Source organism: Otolemur garnettii, unplaced genomic scaffold (assembly GCF_000181295.1).
Source record: "Otolemur garnettii isolate 467f Iridium unplaced genomic scaffold, OtoGar3 scaffold00007, whole genome shotgun sequence".
NCBI lineage: Eukaryota > Metazoa > Chordata > Mammalia > Primates > Galagidae > Otolemur > Otolemur garnettii.
In genome coordinates, this window is record NW_003852402.1 from 17673732 (window position 1) to 17685857 (window position 12126).

Consider the following 12126-nt stretch of genomic DNA (forward strand, 5'->3'; position numbering starts at 1 on the left):
GGACGGGCACTCTCCCCGCGGGGTCTTGTCCAGCCTCAGTGCCGACATCCTGCGTGTGGTGGGATGGGGATGCTGTGTGCACCTGCATCTCTGACCCCACACCCAGGGGTTGCAGGATGTGAGCGGGATCTTCCCAGGGTGGGTGACGCTTGGCAATTTCCAGGGCTGCTAGTGGCAGGACCAACCAAGGCCTCCACCAAGGAGGCAGGCAAGAGGGGAAGGACAAAGCAAGTCGGAGAAGAGGATGAAGAAGAATGAGAAAGGAGGGGAGGCGGCAGAACAAATTAAAGAATGCTGTGTGGGAAGCTGCAGAGCGGGGAGTCCCAGGGGCTTGCCCCACTCAGACCCCGCCCTTCGCACGGATGCTATCTCATCGCCCACTGAAGTTGGGAGCCTCCAGGGCGAGGACTTTGGTGTTTTACAAACCAAATTCTTGTAGTTCAGGGATGCCCTGGATGTCTGGTTTTGTCCTGCCTTTATTCGCCAGTATATTCGAACCCAAAATCTCTTCCAGCCCCAGGCTCTGCAGCTGCAGGACCAGACCTGCCTGCCTCTGCCAGGACTGTTCTGCAAATTCCAAAGCAATGCCCAGTAGTGTGTAGCTCTGGGGTCCTGTTTTCTAAATGACCAGGCAGATTTTGTTTTCCCTGAGTTAGTGACCACTTTCTCTCTCTTACATGTGTGCTCACAGAGGTAGCTACCTGTTGTGAGAGCAGGGAGGGCCTCTTAGCCTCCTAGTCTCTCCTTTTTTTCATCATGTAATTGAATACTGTAGTGTTTACCCATTCTCTGCCATACAGGGCTGCTCTGAGTTTTATTGCTACCTGGAGCACTTTGAATGACAATGATAATGAAGATAATGAGGAAGAAGAGGGTGTAGTAGAGAGAGTACACCCAAAGGCATCGTGAAAAGTGTAATAAATGAGGACCGGCTGTGGGCTCACACCTGTGATCCTAGCACTCTGGGATGCCGAGGCGGGTGGATTGCCTGAGCTCAGGAGTTCCAGACCAGCCTGAGCAAGAGCGAGACCTGAGCTCTACAAAAATAGAAGAACTAGCTGGGTGTTGACAGGTGCTTTTAGTCCCAGCGACTTGGGAGGCAAAGGCAAGAGGATCACTCAAGCCCAAGAGTTTAAGGTTGCTGTGAGATATGAGGATGCCAGGGCACTCTACCCAGGGTGGCAGAGTGAAACTGTGTTAATAAAAAGAAAAGAAAAGAAAAGAATAACAAATGATTGACTCTCCCAATGTTGCTGCAGTGATCAGAAAGTTGATTAAATTGTCATACTCACAATGACAGTTTTCACACATTTTGGCTGGCACCCAATAAACACAGATCGTTTCCCCAGGAAATAAATGGTATAGATACATTTCGTCGTCTCATTGCCCTATAAAATAACAATGATTGTGTCAGCTTATAAGTTACAAAGAAACACTTTCCAATCTCTAAAGCAAGCAGGTGGGTGGTGCATTGCTCTGTGACTAGAATGTTCTGGAAAAGGAGGGTGGTGGTTCTTGGCACTGCTTTGTAAGTAAGAAAACACAACAATACAGTGTTGGCTGCCAGAATGCCAGGTAGAAAATTCCAAATAATTATACTGTAAAGTAGTACTCTGTAAAAAGAATGTTTCTTTAGAAGACTAATTCAGGTCTAAAAGAATCATAGAGTAAACCAGGTAAAAATGTTCTTACAGCACTGTATAGGAGCAGTGTCGATTGATCTGAAACTTGGTTTGCATTTATTTGTTGATGTATATTCTGCATTGGTCCAAGAAAGGGGTAAGACTGCTTACAAAGGCCTACGATATACCAGATTAAGTGAAAATTTAAGTTAGAAAATCAGTATTAGTTGTTATAAATTATTACTATGGTACTATGAAAGGCACATGAAGGTTTAATCTTTGTAATAGTTGTTATCAGAAGAGTGCTTTTATAATAAATAGCTGCAAGAAATAGGGATTGGTAATTAATTCAGAGACAAGTCTATTCCTTCTAAGTCTGCCATCTGTTTCTTTGAGAAAGTTAGTTGCAGCTTCAACTTATAAAAGGAAATCAGGCAGGTGGATGTGTGTTTGGATATAGCATCTGTCTTCTCTCATACGGTTTCTTGGTGCTGTATGACTCAACTGGCTACTGGGGTTAGGAAAGACATAGAAAGTGAAAAATCCCTACTCTACCCTGTGTGTTGGTGGCCGTGAACCCATTTGCATTTATTTATTAACTAAATTTTGTCTTGGTCTCCTCAAAATGGATTTAAGACTTTGCAAAGATGCATATAACAGGGTAAAATTTAATTCAGATGAAGCAAAGGAATGAGAGAAGTGAAAATTAGAAATGCTTGAGATTTATTCTCTAATTTGGACTCCCGAAGACCTAGAAACTATTTCACCAAAGCAGACAAAATACTTACTAGTGGTTTAGTTCCAAGTGGGCAGACTGGTAGCTGGGGACACTTCCCACATTTTCCCTTGATAAAACACAGAGATAAAGGGAACATTTGGAGGTTATTAATTTTAGTGCAAAATGAAGTTGCAAATATTTTTTAGAGCTCAAATCTAAAGATTTTAGTGTAAAGAATTAAAAATCAAGCAAAGTCATCTGGTCAACCTCCTTGATGTTCTTTGAGATAAACACTTTAGCTACTTTGGGTCTTGCCTATTAGAGCATTACTTTTTTCCACAATACTCTTCTGAGTCTAATAACCCTTTAAATCATGGTGTTATCTCATTTAAATCCCAATTTCTTTCACAGCAACTCTCTTTTATTGAAAACCCACTATTTAGTGAATTGGGCCAGATTCAGAAACTAATGAGGGGCCATACCCAATGTCCAACTTGGGAGCACAGGGCCTGGCTGAGGGCTGAAAAGTGGGGACACGCCATAGAGATAATAATGTTATTACAAAACAAAGAGCAAAACTTAACAGTGACAGACGCTCCTAAGGGCAGACTGTTCCTAAAATAGGAGGCTGGTGTGTCTAGCCCTGAACTTGGTACCTCCTGGACAGTACGGTGTAGTTGTTCAGAGCTCCAGATTTGAATCCCTTCTCTGTCACTTGCTAGTGTGTGAGCCTGGGTGTATTATTTAACTGCTCTGCGGCTCATTTCCCCCCAATGGGGTTTGTAATGGCACCTACTTTGTAGGAAGCTATGAGGATTACATGGGTTAATATGCAAAGCGTTGATAGCAGTGCCTGGCACATCGTAACTACCATTAAATTTCAGCAGTTATTACTGCTGTTGGAAGATCCTACACCACCCCATGGACTGGAGGGAAACTCTCCCTCATCATAGCCTGTGTTACACTGAAATCATTCATTTCCATGTTGTCTCTTCTAGTAGACCAGGTTTGGTTCCTACCTGCCATGGTGCACCACAGTCCCCTCCCTGTACCCGAGCTAAACATGGTACATTTTCTCTTTGAGGAAGCCCAGGGTTCCAGAGCCTGCTCAACACAGCCCCCTGGGTAGCCTCTCACAGGCACTGAAAGTACAACCTATGAGGAGCCCACTGAGGGCAGGGGTCACGTCTTATTTTCCTTTGTGAAACCAGAGCCTGGTATGACCTTGGCATTTCAGAGACGCTCCCCTGGTGGTTTTTGGACTGAACTGAGATACCCCAATGGAAAAGACTCTGCTTAAAGAATTATAAAAAAGAAGCCAACCTCCTTCAGTCGCAACATTGGCCCTGGGTAGAACTTACTCGTACAATAATAGTCTCATTATTATCACATCTATTCTTCTGAATTTCCAGAACTTTCCCCAAGCCGTGGATCACTCCCTTGTCAGTGGCTACGTTGGTGTAGTTTACTGGTGCCTCATTTACGTAGAGCTGTGAAGAAGAGCGTGAAACGTGACTTTTTATGATAGTGATTTTAAGGGATGGAGAAGATGAGGACTGGGGGCCATCAGTAGGACGACAGCCACAGCCTAGGAGATGTTCTAATATTCACTTGGAAGGTAGTGCATTATATTGGAAAGAGCTCTGGCCCGGGAGGGGGAGTCTGAATAGCAGTCCTGCCTCCGGTGCCATCTAACTGTGTGATCTTGAGTTATCTGCTTTCCTTCTCTGAACCTCAGTTTTTTCTTTTGTTAAGGAGTAAAAGGAAGAGCTTGTTCTAAAGAATCTCTAAGGTATTTCTCCATCTCCCAAATTAATGGACCTATGGGATATAAAAAATAAATGGACTTATGGTTACGTGAAAAATAAACAAGCATGATTATTAGGTTAGTGCCCTGTGGCAAGATGACTCCCTGGACGTGCCTGGCGGTGCTGTAGACTGGTAGTCCTGGGGGCACTAGTACCTTCTACAGCTGAGATGTGGGGAATGCAACGCATCCTTTCAGCACATCTCTGCTTCATGGCTAATTTGCAAGCAACCCTCAGAAACGCTAAATACCAGCGACAAAGGAATGAAAATAGACCCATCTTTGTCTCGTGTGTCCATAAGCATCGAAGACACGGGAACAAAGCCAGTATCTAAATGCTGCCCAGTCAAGTTCTCCTTTGAGTTGTAATTTGTTTGCTTTTGAGTTTGTTTGGGAAGTATACTTGAATGACTAATAAAAAATAAATGCAAGCGCTAATTCATTAATATAATGAAAATGCCTGGAAACAAACGGTTTTTGGAAAATCGGGGTGAGGTACGTATGTTTATGTGTGTGTGTTTATGTATAGGTGTAACAGGGCTGAGATTGGAAAATTCTTTATTGTATTAAGCAGATAAAAATTTACTTAAGAGTTTAAAATTCTTATATTAACAGCCCAACACTCTCCATCGCAGCAATAGTAAAATGACCCTGCTAACTTCTACAATTTGAACTTCCACTGAATGGTTAAGTCCCTTAAGTTTTACTTGCAGTCAAATGAATTTCCATTTGGATGTTGAGATAAATCATGGCTTAGCTCCACAGAGGAGTCTCAAGGTCTGTGTACATGAGGAAAATTAGTAAGAAACCTTATTTAGTCTCAAATGATTATGTGCAGTCCCACATATTTCTAGGATTCCAAGATGCTGAGCTGTTTTTAAATTCCAAAATAGAAGATCATTTGATGTTGTAATACTGTTGATTGAATAAGGCTAAATTATTTCCATTGTGAGACAGCCAGAGCATTAGGGGTGATGTTACCATTTTGACCTGAACACGTTTACTCAGTAAGAAAGCATTTTTCTGCGCTACCATTGTTGTAAGAGAAGTAAATTCGTCTTAATATAAGCAAAGCCTCTACTATATGAATAACTCAAAGAATTTCTGAACAAATGGAAAGTGAACATTACAGTATTGAAATTGATTCAACTGGGTGGCACTTGTGGCTCAGTGAGTAGACGGCTGGCCCCATATACTGAGGGTGGCGGGTTTGAACCTGGCTCCAGCCAAACTGCAATAAGAAAATAGCTGGGCATTGTGGTGGGTATCTGTAGTCCCAGCTACTCCAGAGGCTGAGGCAAAAGAATTGCCTAAGCCCAAGAGCTGGAGGTTGCTGTGAGCTGTGATGTCACAGCACTCTACTGAGGGTGACAAACTGAAACTCTGTCTCTTAAAAAAAAAAGAAATTGATTCAATTAACTGCTTTGGAATATTTAGCTCTCTGAGATGCAGTAAAAGATGACAGATGAAAACAAAAATAAAAGTAAGAACTCTCTGTCAATAACAGTTGCCATTCCTGAAAAGAATAAGAAAATATTTAAATATTTAAAAGAGCGTCCTCAAAGTTATTACACAATACATAAGTAGAATTATTTGTAGGAGTGAGAGAAAAATATCTGGAGTCAGAATATTCTCAAGTAATGAAGAGTCGGAAAGACTTTTTCCCCCTAAGAGATCACAAAGAAATTGAAGAAATTATTTTTATGATTACATTTTTTTAAAAAAGGATCAACTATTATTGTTGCTCCACAGTTCTATGATTAAGCTTTTATTTCAACATAGTGTGTAGTCTCTTAAATCATAATTTGCTTTCATTAATTTTTCTTGTGGGAATTTACATTAGGATTAGATTGTGGGTTTCTTACTGAATTTTCATAGATCAATCTTTTTGCATGATATTTGAAGTATGAGACTAGAATTTTACATTTGAAATATTTTAAATATTTAGTTTCACTAATTCTCTTTTATGAATTGTAAACATTTAAAAATATTTAGGTATTATTGGAGATCAGAAAGGAAATACCAGCGTGGTGGTCAGTTGGCCCCAGGACGGCAATGTCTGTGATTATGCAATGATAATAATTTTAGCCAGGTGTAAAATTTTAGCTCACACCTGTAATCCTAGCACTCTGGGAGGCTGAGGTGGGTGGATTGCTTGAGCTCATGAGTTCGAGACCAGCCTGAGCAAAAGTGAGACTCTATCACTACTAAAAATAGAAAAATTTAGGCCAGAGGATCACTTGAGCCCAAGAGTTGGATGTTGCTGTGAGCTATGACACTACAGCACTCTACCCAGGGCAAGAGCTGGAGACTCTGTCTCAAAAAAAAAAAAAAATAAATAAAATAAAATAATTTCAATTCACTTGGCTGCTCTGTTGGTCCGGTATATGTCATTGGGCTCCTTACGTCCTGGGGTTGACTCCACCTCTTGTAAGTTAGTTTGAGCTCCCAGATTCCCTTCCATCTTGGGGACCATCTGGACACTAGGGTTGTTGTACTAGTGCTGAAGGGTGCCTGTGATGACCGGGATTCAAACACCACAATTCTAAGGCTACCCTGGTTATCTGCAGGTGAGTGGGAGCCTGACCGTCTGGTTTAGGTGATGCTTTACGGTGAAACGTGGACACCTGTTATGTGTGGCTAATAAGGCTGGGGAAGTGCTGGTGAGATTATGCCAAGGTGGCAGTGATGAAGGCTGACAGGGGCCAAGATGCTGGTTCCTGGGTCTTATGTAAAAGAAATTGCACCTGCTCATTGTGGACAAAGAAGCCCAAGAGGAAGGAGAAGCCCAGCATGGTCTCCCGGTGCATGCCGTTGTGCAGGTCGTTCTTCAGGAGCTTGTCCTCCAGGACCACGTGGTACCGCAGTATGTCCTCCTCCTGCACCACACACGAATGGAAAGTTGGTCAGGTCAGTTACGAGCCCCTCCCCTGCGCCAGCACTGTGCGGGTTGCCCCAGCTCACTTGAGTGGGAGTCTTGCTTGAGGCATTAAGACACAATAGATACTAAATATCAAAGTGAGCTGTAAAGCAGATCTCTCGGCCCGGCACCTGTGGCTCAAGCAGCTAAGGCACCAGCCACATACACCTGAGCTGGCAGGTTCGAATCCAGCCCAGGCCCTCCAAACAATGACGGCTGCAACCAAAAAATAGCCAGGTGTTGTGGTGGGTGCCTGTAGTCCCAGCTACCTGGGAGGCAGAGGCAGGAGCCCAGGAGTTGGAGGTTGCTGTGAGCTGTGATGCCAGAGCACTCTACCCAGGGCGACAGCTTGAAGCTCTGTCTCAAAAAAAAAAAAAAAAGCAGATCTCCCCAGAGAACTTGCCTTGCCAATATTTCAGGGAGGAGGGTCAGAACTCACTCACTACAGGGCTCTGAAACTCAGACTGTGGGTGTGAAAGGGGGAGGGGTGCATTGAAAGATGATCTCTTCAGGCAGAGCGGCTGAGAAGAAAGTCCCCGCTTCTCAGCCTGCCTTTCACCTCCAGGGTCACAAGAGGAGCTTCGCATTTCAGGGGCCTTGAGCTGTGTCCCCTGTAGATGAAGTGCACACGGGGTGGGGGCTGACTAGGCAGAGGCTCACGGTGAGCTGCTGCCAGGCGGAGTGAGGAGGGCAGGTCGCTGCACTGAGGTGCACTCGAACTCGGAGAGGGCCTGTGTGAGTCTGGCAGTCTGGGTGGGTAGGTGGGCTCCCCAGGGGCAGGGCTGGCATGGGGGCTCTGCTGATGCCTCTATGCTGCAGCTTCAAACCAGGTGAAACCAACACTGACTCTAATGAGATCGCTGGCAGGTGCATCAGATGGGGAAGGAGAGGATAGGTTCCTAAAGTCATTGTCTTCTTAGCCCCTAAACCACCTCCCACACTCAGCGTGGTGATGCGGGGCAGAGACTGTCACCCACATTTCTCCTTTGCCACTGGCTGCCACTGGGAAGCTCTAGACAGGAAGACTGTGAGGCTGGAGGGAGAAGGAGGGATTTGTTCCTTCCTGTCCCTCTCGCAGCACCCCTCCTTCTTTGAGCTTGCACCAGGGTCCCTGTGGGTCGGAGACCCAGAGCTCTAGGAGGAGGCATTGCCCGCTGGTGGGCCCAGGACAAAGCTGGCTCTGTGTGTGGTGGGAAACTGCCATCTGGAGTTAGCTGCCACGGCAGGGGAAGAGGAGTGACTCCCTCAGTTACTGTTCCCGATACCTACTAGAGTGGAGATCTTCTTCTCCCTCGTGTAATTCTCGATGGCATTGTTGTTTGGAGCAAACACCGTGTAAGCATTGGCAGCCTCGATTGCACTTGCCAGGTTATAGTGCTGCAGTGGAAAGAGAGGAGAGGGCATGAGGGATTCCCATCCTAGGTAATCTGAGCAAGGCAGCTGGGCAGAGAACGTGGTACTTACAATGATGTAGCCCCGGAAGATGGAATAGTCAGGCATCTGCTCCAGCCGGGTGAGCAGGTTTGGTAAGGAGCCAGTTACACCTCTTTGGGGGACCAGAACCTGGGAAAGGAAACCCCCAAATTATGTTAGCACATCTTGGTAGGACTAATGGCTAGCCAATACATATGAAAGGCCCGTTAACCTCTTGAGGCAGTTAAAGTAATTGACATGGACAGCGTGATATAGCATGAGAAGGCTGGAGACTTGGAGATGTTGTTAATTCAATTTTATGTTTCATCCCGAAACCTCCCCAATTAGAGAAAATTTCATCTTGCACAAAAGGCTCCACCCCCTCCCTTGAGAAATCCAGCCCAAAGTTCATGAATCTACCCAGTCAGGGAAGACCCTGCCAATCTGACTGAAATGCGGCAGGTTGCGGTTAAAATTCCTCTTCTTTTGGTTGTTATTCTTTTGTATTTTCTTCAGAGTCTTCAAAAAACATTTTGTTTGGCTGATATAGTGTAATAAAAATAGAACATTTTAATGTAAAAATTTAGATGTCTGACTTCCTTTTAAAAACATCAGTCTAGACCAGCGTGATGGCTCACTTTGGGAGACTGAGGAAGGAGGATTGCTTGAGCCCAGGAGTTTGAGACCAGCCTGGGCAATACAGTGAGAACTTGGCTCTACAAAAACGAACAAACAAACAAAAAAACTTAAACATTAGCCAGGTGCAGTGGCATGTACCTGTAGTCTCAAGTTACTCAGGAGGCTGAGGCAGGAGGATCACTTGAGCCCAGAAGCTTGAGGTTACAATGAGCTATGATCACACCACTGAACTCCAGCCTAGGTGACAGAGTGATACCTTGTCTCCAAACTAATAATAATAATAATTATTAAAATGTCTGCATTTCATGACTAGTCTAAAAAAAAGTCTGCATTGTATTGTAGACAATACATAGCTGCAGAGAGGACCAGCAGCCATTTTCACCACAGTCCCTATCACTCCCTGATGCCTTTCTCATGGCTTCTTCACTCACTTTGTTATCCATCTGATCTACCTAGACATTAGAATTTGTAAGTCTTGTATAATTAAACTTCTGGCCAAGACAACTGTTGTTATCTTTTCATTCTACATAAAGCCTGATCAGATTGAAGAATCTAATACTGGAATATTTTTCTAATTTGATAAGTCTTCAACCAACATTTATCAGGTGCCTTCTACAGGCCAGGCAGGATACAAATGTTATGGAGGCCTAAATCACTTTTTTTTTTTTTTGGAGAGCGAGAGTCTCACTTTGTCACCCCTGGTAGAGTGCCATGGCATCATAGTTCATAGCAACCTCAAACTCGTGGGCTCAAACAATCCCCTTGCCTCAGATTCCCACATAGCTGGGACTACAGGTGCCCACCACAATGCCTGGCTACTTTTAGAGCTGGGGTCTTGCTCTTGCTGGGGCTGGTTTTGCACCTGTGAGCTCAGACAATCCACTGCCTTGGCTTCCCAGAGTGCTAGGATTACAGGCAGGAGCCACCATGCCCGGCCTGAGGCCTAAATCACTTTCTCAAAAATATTGTTTCTGAATGTCCCTTGGTAATACAGGAGGACTGCAAGATCTTGGCAAAGTAATGCACCCAGGAGTCTTATAAATAGCCCCTCTTTCCTGAAGAGAAATAGTTGACCTTTTTGTGACTTAAAATAAAAAAGTGAGTCTGTGAAGGCTCCTGAGAACCTTTAATTAAAAAACAATTGGTTAGTTGTTTTTTCCGATCTTCTGCCTTACAGAAGTTCCCAACATACCCTAAATACCCAACATACCCTCCAATCTTCTGCCTTACAAAAGCTCCCTCCATCTCCTGCTTGGAGATGCTCCCTTAAACCATAAAGGTAATACACGTGGCCACACTTGCTACAGGGCCTGCTACAGAATCCACGCTGGGCCGTTGAATGAATAGAGCCTCTGTATTTAAAATAAAAGTTCCAAAGCGCAATGCACATTACTTTCATATTAAGGCTGAGTATTATGTTCCACAAAAGACACGGTATCAGAGGACAGGTAACAAAGGGAGAGGACGTGCTCCGTGTATAGGAGGGTGGACCCGCGCACCTTGCTGATGATGTGTATCACTCCATTTGTGGCCACGTTGTCACCATCCACGATGGATGCCCCTTCGATGGTGATATTCTGTAAATGCAAAGCACAGTGGGAAGGTGAGTCCCCAGAGAGCACACTTGGGCATTGAACTTACCTCTGGGTTTTCTACTTTTTGAGCAGCAGTGACTTTCATACTTTTGGGCCGTGACCCAAGGCAAGAAATATGTTTGAATTGTTGTCCTTACACAACAAATACACACACGCACACACACACACACACACATATAAAATAGTGCTTTTCCTTACTGTGTGGGAGGAAGCCTGTTCCTCTATGCTGCTATACTCTATTTCATTAATAAAGTACTGTTTGAGGCTCATTAAAAGGATCCTGCAGTTTGAAAAACCATGCAGATCATGTTATGGGTTGACCTGTGTCCCCTTGGCCCTACCATTCCTATGCTGAAGTCCTAACACCTAGAACTGCAGAATGTGACTTTATTTGGAGACAAGGGCTTCACAGAGATGATCAAGTTACAATGAGGTCCTTAATGGTTAGCTCCTCCAGGGCAGGGGCCTTGATTGATTTGCCTTTGAATCTACACAGTCCGGCGTATGTCTGCCCAGGTGGGTGTTTAATTAATGTTTGCTACGAAAATCCATGATTTAAAACACCAATGGATTAGCACAACTGTAGGAATCACTTTATAATGGTACATGTGTATCAAAACACCGTGTTATACACTTTAAATATATGTGATTTCTGTGTTTAAAAACCAGTGGAAAATAACCCTAGTATCACCAGAATTATCATAAGATATAAAAACAGCCATATAATCATATATAACTATTTTCTGCTTTCTAAAGGAAATTATCTTTAATTCACACATATTTAGGTAAAACCAGGACACATCTTTTCCTAGTGCTCACACTGATGAATAAGCAGGTAGATATGACTTAGGGCATTAATTCCCAAACATTTTTGACTATGACCCCTGGTCTAGAAATGTGGCAGTTCTCACTTTCCAGTAGAATTTTTATTCTTGTGCAACTCATAAACACAGCTGTGAAACACTGCCACGTGCAACAGGGTAGCCAGATTTCCACATGGAATTCTGGATCTGAATCCTTGAAACACCGTAGAAAATACCAGGGGATGAGTTTCTCCAGGGGCTCGGCTCTTTTTTGGCCACTGCCCTGTCTCCAGCATCTAGATCTGAGCCTGCAGCACAGTGGATGTCCAATAAACATTTGCTGATTGATCCTAACTTAATATACAGTTTTAGTTACCTCTGAAGATTTACTTAGTAGGTTACTGATAACCAACTCTTAATGAATGACCAAAAGCAAAGTCGCGGAATTGCACATCCTTTCCTAGATCAGTCTGTGGTCTTCCGAGAAGAGCTGTGGCCAATCAGTGGGCAGAGGGATCAGTGCTTTAGAGTAATGTGTGCACATGTGTCTCTGTGTGTATCTATTTACTTATATATTTATGAATAATTTATGAATAATAAAATATATAT

General features: G+C 43.8%; 1 protein-coding gene across 3 annotated transcripts in view; it reads right to left on the reverse strand.

The window, feature by feature from the left end:
• STAB2 (stabilin 2) overlaps nt 1-12126 on the reverse strand; it is a 137278-nt gene that overhangs the window by 50720 nt on the left and 74432 nt on the right. For all 3 annotated transcript variants that reach the window (XM_023509399.1, XM_023509400.1, XM_023509398.1), the window contains 7 exons: nt 10619-10696; nt 8532-8630; nt 8337-8444; nt 6895-7026; nt 3702-3830; nt 2411-2467; nt 1293-1388 (listed from right to left, as the gene is read on the reverse strand). In XM_023509399.1, coding sequence (XP_023365167.1) covers nt 1293-1388; nt 2411-2467; nt 3702-3830; nt 6895-7026; nt 8337-8444; nt 8532-8630; nt 10619-10696 — 699 coding nt within the window. The remainder of the gene's footprint in view (nt 1-1292; nt 1389-2410; nt 2468-3701; nt 3831-6894; nt 7027-8336; nt 8445-8531; nt 8631-10618; nt 10697-12126) is intronic.